Source organism: Mustelus asterias, chromosome 12 (genome assembly GCF_964213995.1).
Source record: "Mustelus asterias chromosome 12, sMusAst1.hap1.1, whole genome shotgun sequence".
NCBI lineage: Eukaryota > Metazoa > Chordata > Chondrichthyes > Carcharhiniformes > Triakidae > Mustelus > Mustelus asterias.
The window spans coordinates 82,793,513-82,809,329 of record NC_135812.1 but is presented as its reverse complement, the minus strand read 5'-3'; the positions used below and the strand labels follow the sequence as shown (position 1 = coordinate 82,809,329).

General features: G+C 44.4%; 1 protein-coding gene and 1 pseudogene across 1 annotated transcript in view; one reads left to right on the top strand and one right to left on the bottom strand.

The window, feature by feature from the left end:
• The window catches only part of LOC144502045 (ectonucleotide pyrophosphatase/phosphodiesterase family member 7-like), a 164,552-nt gene that overhangs the window by 125,876 nt on the left and 22,859 nt on the right, over positions 1-15,817 (top strand). The window contains exon 2 of the mRNA XM_078226056.1: positions 14,315-14,496. Within this exon, the coding sequence (XP_078082182.1) occupies positions 14,315-14,496 (182 nt within the window). The remainder of the gene's footprint in view (positions 1-14,314; positions 14,497-15,817) is intronic.
• LOC144502128 (U2 spliceosomal RNA) lies at positions 5,142-5,292 on the bottom strand (annotated as a pseudogene).

Genomic DNA, 15,817 nt, shown 5'->3' with positions numbered 1-15,817 from the left:
CTCCTACTTCTCATCTACATATTGTCCCTTGGCGATACCATCTAAACAAGGAAGCTGATGATACCGAACTCAACCTCACCATTTATATAGACGATCTGGAGGAGGGGACTGAGTGTAGGGTAACAAAGTTTGCAGACGACACAAAGATAAGTGGAAAAGTGAATCATGTGGAGGGCGTAGAAGGTCTGCAGAGAGATTTGGACAGGCTGAGTGAGTGGGCGAGGATCTGGCAGATGAAGTATAGCGTTGACAAATGCGAGGTTATTCACTTTGGAGGAAATAATAGCAAATTGGATTAATATCTAAATGGAAAAAAATTGCAACATGCTACTGTGCAGAGGGACCTGGGGGTCCTTGTGCATGTGACGCAAAAACCCAGTCTGCAGGTGCAACAGGTGATCAAGAAGGCAAATGGGATGTTGGCCTATATCGCAAGGGGGATAGAATATAAAAGCAGAGATGTCTTGCTGCATCTGTACAGGGCATTGGTGAGGCCGCAGCTGGAATACTGTGTGCAGTATTGGTCCCCTTATTTGCGGAAGGATATATTGGCCTTGGAGGGAGTGCAGGGAAGGTTCACCAGGTTCATACCAGAGATGAGGGGCGTTGATTATGAGGAGAGACTGAGCAGATTGGGTTTGTACTCGTTGGAATTTAGAAGGCTGAGGGGGGATCTTATAGAGACCTATAAGATAATGAAGGGGCTGGATAGGGTAGAGATGGAGAGATTCTTTCCACTTAGAAAGGAAGCTAGAACTAGAGGGCACAGCCTCAAAATAAAGGGGGGTCAGTTTAGGACAGAGTTGAGGAGGAACTTCTTCTCTCAGAGGGTGGTGAATCTCTGGAATTCTCTGCCCACTGAAGTGGTGGAGGCTACCTCGTTGAATATGTTTAAATCACGGATAGATGGATTCCTGATCGGTAAGGGAATTAGGGGTGAGAGGGATCAGGCGGGTAAGTGGAACTGATCCACTTCAAATCAGCCATGATCTTATTGAATGGCGGGGCAGGCTCGAGGGTCTAGATGGCCTACTCCTGCTCCTATTTCTTATGTTCTTATGTTCTCTTAATGCCTCTAATGTCTTTACATTGCTGGACTGTTTATCCCATAACTAATACTGGATGAGCAAAAGTTAGCTCTAACTAAATATTGAGAAGGCCAAAACCATTGTCTACACTCCACACCACAAACCCTGTCCCCTAGCAACCGACTCCATCCATTTCCCTGGAAACTATAACTAGAAAAAAGCTCTGAATAATTATTTGAAGAATAATGTTATGATAAACAAACACAAATTGTAAATCTTGGTGCTTTGTTAATTTGGGTCCCTATTATGAGTTTAGTTCTCTTGCTGATGAATTTGTCCCTCTCCTTGGGAGTTGTCTGATGTTGAATCAGACTGTTTGTAATCTTCTTGTCACATTTGACCGTGAGATGAGCAGATTTGTGCCTTCACTGTTACATTATTATTTCCATCTCCACAATGTCACCTGACCCCATCCTGCCTCAGCTCACTGCAACTGAAGCCTTCATTCATGCTTTTGTTACCGCTAGACTTGACTACTCCAATGCACTTCTGGTTAGCCTCCTCCCATTTTACCCTCTGTAAAGCTGAGATTATCCATAATTTTGCATCTATGACCTAACTCGCATCAAGTCCTGGGCTTACTGATCTACAATGGCTCCTGGATAAGCAAAGCATCGCTTTTAACATTTTCATCCTTGTTTCTAAATTCCTCCATGAATTTACCTCTCCACATTTCTAATCTCCTCCAGCACTAATAACCCTCCTAAAATATCTGCACTCTTCCAATGTTGGCCTTGAGCACTCCTGATTTGAATCCTTCCACCACCAAGGCTCCAAGCTCTGGAATCTCTTGCCTAAACCCTTTTATCTTAATACATCGCTTTCCTCATTTATGAAACTCCTTAATACTTCTTTTAACCAAGCTTTTGATCATCTGCCTAATATCTCCTTCCGCTACTTGGTGTCAACTTTTGTTTGATAACACCTCTTTGAAGTTTCTTGGAATATTTTATTCCAATAAAGGTGTTATATTTGCTGTTGTTGCAAGTATGAAGTTAATGTTGGCTGTACAGGAAAAGAATGCAAATTATATGTGCAAATCTGCTCTTGCATAAGAAGGGAACCTCTCATTTTATACCAGATAAGGTATTATTTATTGTTTGTGTTCACATAAAATGTCTGTAGCCACCTTTGGCCTTTCAGTTTATGAATCAATATACCTTGAGCTTGCAGTCTGATGCAGTTTCTTTATAAGTGAAAGTGAAGGCTGCCATACAAGGGAACGCTATTCTCCCGTGTCTCACCAGCTTTGTCTAAATCAAAATATTTCCATTTTCCGACAGAGATACTAGTTTTTAAAACAATGTAGGTCATATCAAAGAGGTCAGGCGATTAAAATCTCAATTAATGAACGCAGTTGACACAAGTGTCAGACTAAGTGCCAAACATTCACTCATTAATGGCATTGAGTCCCATCAGGCTGTACGTTAAATATTAATGACTCATTCACAAATCAGATTAAAACGGCAGTCCCAATGGTCTCAGCTAAGTGATGACTACTGGAAAATAATCCATGAATTTTGCTATTAACACCAAATGTGATGAGACAATTCCGGTATGTGCACTGAATTTCCAGCTTACAACTAATAAGCCAGAAACCACCATTGAGATATAATATTTTTCATTGTAATAGTTGAGCATGACTAGACACAATCAAAGTTCTAGTCTCACTGGGAAATTATGAAATAGCTAAAGCATTCTAAAGATTCAGATCAGAGGTTAACTGGAATTTTTTTCATAGAATGATAGAATCCCTACAGTGCAGACAGAGGCCATTTGGCCCATCGAGTCTGCACAGACCACAATTCCACCCAGGTCTTATTCCCGTAACCCCACATATTTACCCTGATAATCCCCCTGACATTAGGGTCAATTTGTCCTTACTTCTTTCAAGTCTTGATGAAAATTCACAAGAGGAAAGAAAAGGCAGCAGTATGAAATCATTGTGCAATATAGTAAATTTAAATGGCCATCTTCCAACAACTGAATGACCAGGGTAGAAAGATTGATCTGCCAGCTTTATGCATACACAACATTACAGACTTTGAAACTTATCTAATGTTATCTTTACATTTGCTGACACCAAATAAAACTGAGGAATAATCATACCTGGGAAGAAATGTAGGGCAGCATTCCAATCGATATTATCTTTTTTACAGCTGCAATTTGAAAATCAAATGAATGTGGAGATAACAGCAACTGTATCCCTTCTGAGATCTGGGTTTGAAAAGGAGGGCCAGATCTCCAAGTCTCCGGATTGTCAGAGACTGGACATACAACTGAAGATGTGCGCCAGGCTCCTGTGGAAATCCTGAACAGAACTATGTGGGAATTGCCAGTGTTATGACTAGTCCTTGGGTGAACTCCCCAATTTCTTATGTTCCCAGGTGATGAGGAATGAACTGGTTCTTTATTCAACCCTCATAGAATCATAAAATCCTATAGCGCAGAAGCAGGCCATTCAGCCCATCAAGTCTGCACCAACCGCAATCCTACTCAGGCCCTATCCCCATAAACCCACGCACTTAACCTAGCCAGTCCCACTGACACTTAAGGGGCAATTTAGTGTGGCCAATCCACCTAACCTGCACATCTTTGGACTGCGGGAGGAAACCGGAACACCCAGAGGAAATCCATGCAGACACGGGGAGAATGTGCAAATTCCACATAGACAGTGACCTAAGCTGGGAATCGAACCCAGGTCCCTGGCACTGTGAGGCAGTAGTGCTAACCACTGTCTCCAACGTAGTGCGCCCAGAGCCTGTTGCGGCCCCCCACCTCCCAGCTCCGGTTCCCACCGTTCTCCATGCGCCACCAGGGCCACAGCTCACTCCTCTCGCCCCTATATACAGTTCGCTTGAGTCGCCGGAGCCGTCGCCACACAGTACCCGATGACTGGACGGGTCGACGGATCGGTCTGCTTCACACCACTTGGCGCCTTCTCTCGACGCTCACTGTATGGAGCCTGGGCCGACATCGCTCCCTGCTCAGACAACTCTGCGACCTGCACTACGACGATCGCGACGGCGGATCAAGCCACCAGTTCGTCTGGACTTGTGATATTGTTTCCGCTTCACCCCGTGTTGTTTTTTTAAAAGGAAGGGGTGAATGTGGTGGACCTCAGTTGTGCCTTTGTCCTATATGGACCACCGTTGTGTGTTTGACATCCCCTCCCAGTTTTGGTTCCTCCCCTCGGCACCTAGTATAAAGGTGGCTGTCTCCTCCCCCTTGTTCAGTCCAGGTTGGTTATTTGTTGGGATTTGCTCCTGATTCTGTCGTGAATAAAAGCCTACACTTGTATTGGCACACAGGTAGTCTTTCGCCTTATTGATAGCGCATCAGTTACTTTAAAAGGGACCCCTTCCTTTATGGATACATTTCTCCAGTCCAAAACCAAATGTAAATGCTCTAAGTGGAGCCAGTTTAACCAGGCTTTCTTGAGTTAAAGAAAAGTTTATTAGTTACTAAAATGTGAGAAGAAAATAATAAAATGCTACACACTGTGGTGAACCATTGTTGGTTCCCACCAGGTAGTGCTGAGCCAGGGTCTGGCCAGTACTATGAGTCTGTGTATATGTTATTGTTGGGGTTAGGGTTGGGCTGTTCTACATATTACTGTTGGGGTTAGGGTTGGGCTGTTCTACCTGTAATATAGTTCTTATGGTACATCCCAGTCGGGCTCCGCCTCCTGGGAGAGCTATAAAGGTCACTGCTCTGTCTGGGACCCTTTAGTCTGGGATCGTGTATTATATATGGTAGCTCTATTGTTGTAGTCAATAAAAGCCTTTATTTCCCCGAGTACCTCTAGCCTCGTGAGTTATATCGCGCATCACACACATAACACACAGATTAGAAATGAGAATGAGTCTAAAAAGATGTAAGAATCAGTCTTTGGCTTTTTAAAATTCCAATTCAATCAAATCAAGTCCAATTCAGAGTCTCAACAAGTTGAGACATTCCCGATCCAAGCTGACAAGACAGGGCTCTCACCTCCTGTCTTGGGCTTGATCTACATGATCCTAGCTGATTGGAATAGGCATTGCATCCTCCTCCAAGGCTTGATCTCACTTGCATCTTAGCCAAAAGGCCGAGATGCCGCTTTTAAAAATTGCTTCAAATGAAGCTTAAATGTAACCTAATGACTTCAACCAAGCACAGCATGTCGATACTACACTTGATCTTAGCCAAAAGGCCGAGAATCAGTCTTTGGCTTGTCCGTGAGGAGTAGGTGGTTAAATATTGAGGCCTTAAGTTGGGTGATCCCAGTAGTGCTGACTTCAGCCGTTGAGCAACTGAGTTGGGTCGCGATTGTCCGCCACATCGTGCCCAGTATAGATCACACTGGGACAGTGCAGGGTCAAGGAATCACAGGCATGGAGCCTAAAGCGTTTAGCGCCAACACAAATTCCCATTGGGATTCTCCCAGCCAGTAAGGGCAGGAACAAGATTAGTATATTCAAATAAGCATTCAAATGCGCTTAGTCTATTTTAAGTCGGATTCTCCCTGCTCACTGGATTGCCCAATTCTCGGGCGTAGCTGGAACCCAGTGAGAATCACTACTAATCTCCACAAATGGAGACCAGGCATGATAGCCACGTCTGGGAGGGGCTCAGAGACCAATGAAGCCCCCGGGTGGTTGGGGACATGGCTGGCAGTGCCTCTCGGCACCGGAGCAGTGCCAGATGGACAGTGCCAGGTGGGCAGACAGATGAAAACTGCCAGGGTGCCGGGGGGGGGGGGGGGGGGGGGGGGGGTGGAGGGGGTGGGTGTGAGAAGGGGAGGGGGACCCTCTAGGAGGGCTCCAATGAAGGGTGAAAGGGGGGGCTTTAATTTCACTTTGAGATCGGGGAACCCTTTAAAAACAGCATCCGATCTCTGTGAGTCCAGGCTTGCTGATGTGTTTAGGCCCTGCCCTCTCCTAAAAAATGACTGAGTGTGGAAAGAATGTGATCTGATTCGAGCCAGACATGTTGGTGTGAATCACACAGATTTTCTCAGTTAAAATGGCACTTTTAGCCATTACTTGGGAAAATTCCACTCTTGGTTAGCTGAAAGGAGATGTCCTGTTTCCTTTTCAATTTACGACTTGCTGCCAGCAATCAGAGAGAAAGATACTATTTTTCCTGCAAGTGCAGGATTGCTGATGGGTTTGGTTCAGCTGTGACATTCACAGCACACACTAGCACAGTAGAACTAGAACAGCAGACTAGCACACCAAGACCAGGGTTGCAGGTGGTCTTTAGCCCTTTTTTTTGTGTGTCCCTGGAAGGGAAAAAACACAAACATGTCTTGGCTTTCTTTCAACTCATATCATTTCCATAGTCTTGGAAATGACTCACAGGAGATAGTTTCTGCTGAGATGGTAATCAGTATCTATTGTCTCAACAGGAGATTATAGTTCAGTTTTCGTATTGCATCCCTTCTTTGAAGTGTCTCTGTCTGAAAAACATGCAATATTCCATTTCTCTGAACAAGTTGGTCAAGTGTAATCCACACAGGAATTTCAGCACGTGGTTACTTTTCAGTCTCAGCCAGATTTTGTTTGTATGTCCTTTTTTAAAAAAACACATGTCCTTACTTAAAATTTCAATATGTCCATAAGTAATTCATGGCTATGATCCATTGTCATGACATCAGGAAGTTTCAACTTCTGATGGGCAACCTCCCTGCTCCCTGGGACATAGAAAGAAAGAAAACATAGAAAATAGGAGTAGGAGGAGGCCATTCGGCCCTCCGAGCCTGCTCCACCATTCATTACGATCATGGCTGATCATTCAACACGATAGCCGGATCCTGCCTTCCCCCATATCCTTTGATCCGCTTTGCCCCAAGAGCTATATCAAGCTGCTACATGAAAACATTCACTCTTTTAGCTTCAACTACTTTCTGTGGGAGTGAATTCCATAGGTTGACCACTCCCTGGGAGAGTGGTCATCTTCATCTCTGTCCTAAACAGTCCACCAGTCTACTAGGATGCAAGGCTGGGCGGAGAAGTGGCAGATGGACTTCAACCCGGATAAATGCGTAGTGGTATATTTTGGCAGGTCAAATGGGATGAAGGAGTATAATATCAAGGGTAAGACTCTTAGCAGTGTAAAGGATCAGAAGGACCTTGGGGTCCGGGTCCATAGGACTCTTAAATCGGCCTCGCAGGTAGAGGAGGTGGTTAAGAAGGCGTATGGTGTGCTGGCCTTCATCAATCGAGGGATTGAGTTTAGGAGTCGGGAGATAATGATGCAGCTTTATAAGACCCTCGTCAGACCCCACTTAGAGTACTGTGCTCAGTTCTGGTCGCCTCATTCCAGGAAGGATGTAGAAATTATTGAAAGGGTGCAGAGAAGATTTACAAGGATGTTGCCTGGATTGGGTGGCATGTCTTATGAGGATAGGTTGAGGGAGCTCGGTCTTTTCTCCTTGGAGAGACGAAGGATGAGAGGTGACCTGATAGAGGTGTACAAGATGTTGAGAGGTATAGATCGGGTGGATTCTCAGAGGCTTTTTCCCAGGGCTGAAATGGCTGCTACGAGAGGACACAGCTTTAAGGTGCTGGGGAGTAGGTACAGAGGAGATGTCAGGGGTAAGTTTTTCACTCAGAGGGTGGTGGGTGAGTGGAATCGGCTGCTGTCAATGGTGGTGGAGGCAAACTCGATAGGGTCTTTTAAGAGACTTCTGGATGAGTACATGGGACTTAATAGGATTGAGGGTTATAGGTAAGCCTATATATAAGCCTCGGTAGGTAGGGACATGACCCGCACAACTTGTGGGCCGAAGGGCCTGTTTGTGTTGTAGTTTTTCTATGTTCTATGTTCTACCCTAAGTCCTTAGACTGTGACCCCTGGTTCTGGACACACCCATCATTAGGAACATCCTTCTTGCATTTACCCTGTCTCGTCCTGTTAGAATTTTATAAGTCTCTATGAGATCTCCCCTCATTCTTTTGAAATCCAGTGAATATAATCCTAACCAATTCGATCTCTCCTCATGTCAGTCCCGATTTCTCAGGAATCAGTCTGGTAAACCTTCTCTGCATTCCCTCTATAGTAAGAACATCCTTCCTCAGACAAGGAGACCACAACTGCACACAATATTCCAGATGTGGCCTCACCTGGGCCCTGTATAATTGCATCAAGACATCAGTGCTCCTGCACTCAAATCCTCGCATTATGAAGGCTAACATACCATTGCCTTCATTACTGCCTGCTGCACCTGCATGCTTACCTTCAGTGATTGGGGTACGAGAATACCCCAGTTTTGTTGCATATTCCCCCCTCTTAATTTATGGGCTTTCAGATAATAATTTGCCTTCCGAATGTGTGTTAGAGTCAGAGACTTCAGACAATTCAATGGTACTTAGCTGGGTAGTTACAAAGAAAATGTTAGACCGTTTAAAACCCAGTCCAACAGCTAGGTAACTCCACAACTGTCTCCCTAAACACCCCTAACCCACCTGACCACTCCACCCACCCTGACCAGACTTAACTACCACCCCAATCGGACCCAACCACCCACACTGAACACCCGACTACCAATCCAACTACCCCACATGACTGGACCCAACTAGCCCACAGCCATCCCACTGACCTCTCCGGCCAAACCGACTTGACTTACCCCTCCATCAATCTGACCAGATAATCCTCTCAACCCAACTACCCTTCTCGACAACCCCCTCCCGACCAACATCATCCGACCAGACCTGACCATCCCAAATGACCCAACTACTGCCCCAAGCACCCAATGGCAACCCCCCCCCTCCCGCAACCTGACTAACCCTCCCAACCCATCCACAATCTAACTACCCATCTCAACCAAAGTACCCTCTGACCCAACTACCCATTCACCCACCTACCCACTCTATACACTAATCCATTCACTCACTTGATAGGACACTCCTTTAAACTTACTATATGGCAGCTACTGCTGTAAAGTGGGGTGGGGATGTCCCCTTTTCCCACAACTCTACCTTGCTCTGACGCTGTTGACTGAGGGAAGAGCAACATTGAGTCGGGCGACGTTTTGAGTTGTATTGGCAATCAAACCATCATTGCCTTTGTTCAGAGGATCTGGGCCAATATTTTTGAAAGCTTAGGAACTTAAAATGTGAGTGTCCTTCAGAAATAATGCCATAAAAACGGGTATCAAGTGGTATGAAATATAAATAATGGTGCAAATATCAATAGTTTAACAACATGAAATGGCAACTGGAGAGTAGCTATCCATCCCATAACCCTGGACTTTTGAAAAGAAGGAAGGCACCTTCAGCTTGCATTTTATTAGCAATTCTTTGAGTTAATGACATCTTTCTGCTGCTCTTTCCATCAGATACTTTCTTGCTAGCTCAAAGCAAAATACTGTGGATGCTGGAATCTGAAAAACAGAAGCAGCTGGAAAATCTCAGCAGGTCTGACAGCATCTGTGGGGAGAGAATAGAGCCAACATTTCGAGTCTCAATGACCCTTTGTGAGCTCTAACGATGGGTCATCTAGACTCAAAACGTTGGCTCTATTCTCTCTCCACAGATGCTGTCAGACTTGCTGAGATTTTCCAACATTTTCTGACCCTCTTGCTAGCTGGCTGGCGAGCTTTCCATTCCACCTTCTGACCCCCCCCCCCCCCCTCCACTCTCCGAATCCCACTCTTCCCCACTGATGTTACCGGAGCTGAATTCAAATTAACTTGTGAGGCTTCCACTTGCTTTAAATCAGAGGCGATCTAACTGCAGTGAGCCTTGAAAATGGTGACCAGCGGGAAGGTGGAGAGAAAAATTGTAATTTCAATTCGAAGCTCAATTTTTAAAGGCTTCCCGTCAGGGTACGGTGGGCGAAAATTAAACTCTGGTGGTGTAATTGCAACACATCCACATTTGTTGGCTTAGTTCTCTGAATTACGTTGGTCAGTTTAACGATATATCACCAGCGCGTAACCTTTCTCGGGAACAGGTTTCTCAAAAGCAATTTGAAGGCTTAATGTTGCTGACGTTATTGTTTTCTAAAGTTCACGTCAGTTGGTTTATGAGAGGGGTGCAAGGTTTGTTAGATTGCAATTTGTTTTTATCAGAATTTTCTTATCTGGTGCACGATACTGCAAGGCTAATAATGTGCTGGTTCTCTCAAAACAACCACGACGGTGCAATGTATCCTCAGCTGCAGTAACTCCAAGTTTCAGGTGGTCAATGTTTCCCACCATGCACAACATGCTTCACATTGTCTCCTATCCCTTCTCTTATTTGATGCAGCTCTCCAAGGCTGCAACAACCTTTAATTGGATCTATTAACTCAAAGTTCATTTTGCGAGTCTAAATTATTGTCCCTAGACCGTCCCTGTTGTTAAGTTGGTGTAAAATGAAACTTTGTATCATGTATTACCATTGCCTCGAATAACAGAATAATTCAAATCTTTTATCAGATCTGTGCATCTGATACACTGGTACCATATTCTAATTTTAAAATCAGCAAGATTACCAATTTGCTTTCAAGGCATTTTGTTTCGATGGGTTCGTGACAACCTTATCTTAAAATGAATTTAAAGGTAGCTTGAGAAGTTCTTGTTGCATCTCGAGATCTTTTATCAATGATTTTAAAATTATTGACCATTCATTATTGACCTAATTGGGCAGTACGGTGGCGCTATTGCCTCATAGCGCCAGGAACCCGGGTTCAATTGCGGCCCCGGGTGACTGTGTGGAGTTTGCCCATTCTCCCCGTGTCTGCGTGGCTTTCCTCCGGGTGCTCCAGTCCTTCCCACAGTCCAAAGATGTGCAGGTTAGGATGATTGGCCATGCTAAATTGTCCTTAGTGTTTGGGGGATTAGCAGGGTAAATACATGGGGTTACGGGGATAGGGCCTAGGTGGGATTGTTGTTGGTGCAAGCTTGATTGGCCAAATGGCCTCCTTCTGCACTATAGGGATTCTATTTTCCAGATTAAGAAGTCTCACAACACCAGGTTAAAGTCCAATAGGTTTATTTGGAATCACGAGCTTTCAGAGCGCTGCTCCTTCATCAGGTGAGTGACCTTGTGTTGTGAGACTTCTTACTGTGCCCACCCCAGTCCAACTCCGGCATCTCCACATCATATTTTCCAGAGGGAATAGCATTTCTCTTTCTTATTTATTAAAACCTCCGATCATCTTGGAAACCTCTACACATTCACTTCTTAAATTCACATCCTTATACTTCATAAGGCTCTTGAATCATCAGATCACTTTGCTCTGTCACATTAAAGGACATGTGTAAGTGAGCACCAAGGTTTCCCTGCTCACCTTCACTTTTCAGAAGCATGCCATTTATAGTAAATTTATTTCCATATTAGTCCTCCTAAAGTGCACTACTTCACCTTTCCCCTCATTGAACTCCATTTACTGTGCTTCAATTTTGGGGAACTCTTTGACCCATGTAATGAAGAACCATAGAATCCCTACAGTGTGAAAAAAAGCCATTCAGCCCAGCAAGTTCACACCAACTCTCCGAAAGATCATCCCACCCAGGCCCTCCCCTCTGCTTTATCCCCAGAATGTGGAGATGCCGGCGTTGGACTGGGGTAAGCACAGTAAGTCTCACAACACCAGGTTAAAGTCCAACAGGTTTATTTGGTAGCAAATACCATAAGCTTTCGGAGCGCTGCCCCTTCGTGGTATTTATGGTATTTGCTACCAAATAAACCTGTTGGACTTTAACCTGGTGTTGTGAAACTTCTTACTGTGCTTATCCCCAGAACCCCAGACATTATGCATGGCTAATCCACCTAAGGAGACACTAAGGGGCAATTTACCATGGCCAATCCACCTAACTGGCACATCTTTGAAAACAAGTGGAAACAAATAAGCCATTCCTGCCTGTGGTAACAATAATCAACCTTCGGCCATCTTGGGAAGCCCTTGTACCAGGAAAAGGTGTCAAACACACAACTCCATGGGCCACATTTGTTGAATGGAACATTTCTTCTCCATATTCCCCCCCCCCCTCCCCCATACCCTTTGCTCTTAAGCAAGTACATAACCAGGGAGGAAGGCTGCTCTGGTGCCATTAGAGGTAGAGGTGATATGGACTGTTGCACTGAGGTGTGGGTCTTCTATTGGTGCATGGCTGTTGGGATGTCTCTGGGATCTACCTTTATATTTCTTTAGCCACATTGTGGGAATTTTCTCTTTGCCACATTTTTCATTCATTCCCCCCGATCGGGGGACAGGGAGGGTGGTGCAGGCTCAATGGGCCGAATGGCTTCCTTCTGCACTGTAGAGATTCAATGATACCCCAAACTCTGCTGTAAACACTTGGACCTCTTCCAATTACAATTTCTTTATATACATGTTCTGTTATCCTTTGGAATTGCACCATCATTACTTTGATTACTTAATCTCTCCTGCCCTTTTGCAGATCTCTTCCTTTTGTTCTTTTCCTGTCGCACTTTTCCCTGGCACTGTATTTGCATAACAGCTGTTAATTTTTAACAGCTTCCCATTCCAGCGAGAGGTCATCGACCTGAAAGGCTTCTCTCGCCACAGAAAACTGCCCCCTGCCCCAAGGAGTGACCAGAACCAGTTGTTAAAGGGGAGAAAGACAAGGGTGAGAGGAGGTGGGCTGAACTGGGAGTGTGTGCAGGTGAAGGGCCAGGTGATTGACATGCAAAGATGGTGGTGGGATTGATGGGTGGGGCAGGGGAAATGTAGAAACAACATGAGGCGCAGAAAGGTATCAGCAAGTGGAAGGGACTAATGCCCCCCAGTTTGAAGTATTTATTTTGTTAATGACTTCAGTATCTCAGCTCAGTGAAGTCCCGAGAGATAACTGCCAACCGATTTTAGAAGGGACAACTGAATGAGACCCTGTTGGTGAAAGTTGGAGGTTCCACAATATCATTGCAAAAAGAATCAGAACTTAGGAAGGAGGAGTCGGGACACCAGTTCTTTGGGAGTCACGGGGAAGAGGAGTCAGGCAATGGTAGGATAGACTTTCTGATCTATATACCCCTTGATCCTGTTGGTTGCTGCTTCGTCATCCATTTTTGAAGCAAAATGCATTTACTTTCTGTTAAATCTCTCAGTACTGAGGTGTCTCCTCAAGAACTACTCTGCAGCCAGGCTCAGGGCACACAGATCTTTATTCAGTCTACTCGCTCCACACTCTGAACGTTGACTGTCCACTCAGGGCATTTCCCAACCAGTTGCTCCCACACCCCAGATCACATGACCTTAAAGGAGCTATGCCCTAACGTACATACCACTTCTCAACGTTGCCTCAATATATTCCAGGAGGATTCCAAAGTAAATTGAAAAGGAAAGAGAAGAATGATATTTTAGCAGACTAGGAATGAAATGCTCGGCGAACCTCTCCCACTGCGATGTGAAGAGTTCCTTTCATTCTAAAGTGAATGTACAATTGGACAAATATTGCCCCCCCCCCCCATGTGACCAGTTCCTGAATACGTCCTGCTTATTCATTCATATAGCAACATAAAAAACAAACTGGTAAGGATACCAGTATTCTTAACCGGCTCATCCCTAAATCATCTAGAATCATAGAACCCTTACAGTGCAGAAAGAGGCCATTTGGCCCATCGAGCCTGCACCGACAACAATCCCACCCAGGCCTTATCCCCGTAACCTCTTATATTTACCCTGCTAGTCCCCCGACACTAAGGGGCAATCAATCTAACCCGCACATCTTTGAATTGTAGGAGGAAACCGGAGCACCCGGAGGAAACCCACGCAGATATGGGGAGAATGTGCAAACTCATCTAGTGTGAGAACAGATTTCAAACAAATTACACCTGGCAAGGGGCGAGATGTTCATATTCTAGTTTGTTCTGAACTTGTTCAACTTGGTTTTTTATAAATATTTAAGCCTGGTTCTAAGAATATTACAAAATGGCTTTAAATCTGCTCAAATAGATCTATCCTTTGTCATTTGGTAGATAATTTTACCACCTTGAAGCTATCAGGTACTCCTATGCAGCGGATAAACAACATGCAGCATAGATTACAGAGTTGTAATCTCCAGTAGAACTAGCCCAAAGTGAAAACTGTAAGCCAGTTTCTTTTGAAATCTTTCTTCTACTATAAAGATTTATTCTGGGATAAGATAAAGCTATATAAGCTCTACTTGCTCATAGGTCAGCACATCATTTTTTTAGGTCTGGATTGCTGCAGTAACTGGAAGAAACCATGAGAATGCATTCTATCCTATGCCTGATCCTTCTGCTATCGTTAACATACAGTTATCCTCTCTTTAGAGGGGGAAAGAAGAGTCAGAACAAACTGCTACTCATTTCTTTTGATGGCTTTCGTTGGGATTATGACCAAGACGTTGAAACCCCACATTTACAGCATCTGGTCAAAGAAGGTGTAAAAGCAAAATATGTTACACCCCCCTTTGTTACAATAACCTCTCCATCTCATTTCACACTGCTAACAGGTAAGTCCTATTTAATCAGCTTCCTTTCAATGTACCTATACCAATTATGTAAATAACGAGAATCCTGTACAATTGTATTAATCAATGAACAGTAATTTATTTACCTTATTGTTATTCAGCAAAAGTGAAATTAATGTGTTAACTACATATAATTACATTTTAATTATAGATATCATTGGAAGATTTCTGTGGCTTCTCCTTGATATTTGTTAGTTATTATTCCCCCAAGTACAACATTTCTGTTTACATATACTGAAAATGTAACATTCAATTCTGTTTAGGGGTAGCACAGTAGCACAGTGGTTAGCACCGCTGCCTCACAGCACCAGGGAGTCGGGTTTAATTCCAGCCTCGGGTATCTGTCTGTGTAGAGTTTGCATGTTCGTCCTGTGTGGGTTTCCTCCCACAGTCCAAAGATGTGCAGGTTAGGTGGGTTAGAATCATAGAATCGCTACAGTGCAGAAGGCGACCATTTGGCCCATCAAGTCTACACTGACAACAATCCTACCCAGGCCTTATCTTTGTAGCCCCACGTAATCTGACACCAAGGGGCAATCCCACCCAGACCTGTTCCCTGTAATCCCAAGTATTTACCCCACTAATCCCCCTAACCTACACATCTTGGGACACTAAGGAACAATTTAGCATGGCCAATGCACCTAACCTGCACATCTTTGGAGTGTGGAAGGAAACCGGAGCACCCGGAGGAAACCCCACGCAGATACGGGGAGAATATGCAAACTCCACACAGACAGTCACCCAAGGCTGGAATCGAACCCGGGTTCCTGGTACTGTGAGGCAGCAGTGCTAACTACTGTGCCACCATGCCACACATGCTAAATTGCCCCTTAGTGTCAGGGGGACTAGTTGGGGCAAATACATGAGGTTACAGGGATAGGGCCTGAGTGTGATTGTGGTCAGTGCAGACTCAATGGGCTGAATGGCCTGCTTCTGCACTGTAGTGCTTCTAGATTCTATAATTCCCTTTCCAATAATGATTTAAATTTGTGGATTAGCTCTTTATGACTGGTCAAGCAACATCTGAATGCATATTTTGACACCACAAACTCCTCACTGGGCAACCATAGTAATTTTGGCACTCATATATTTTCCTTCATTAGCAATACTCATCTCCATTTGGCATTCATCTATTCAGTATCAAATCTGTAAATCTAATTCCTTACTCTACTTATAGCACCACTTAGTACCACAGCCGGCCTTCTTACGATCCCCTTTTCAATGTCATTTGTATTATCACAACAACACCCAAAGAGTTGACTGCCATAATAATACAGATAATCTTGTCCATTTTAAATAGTAG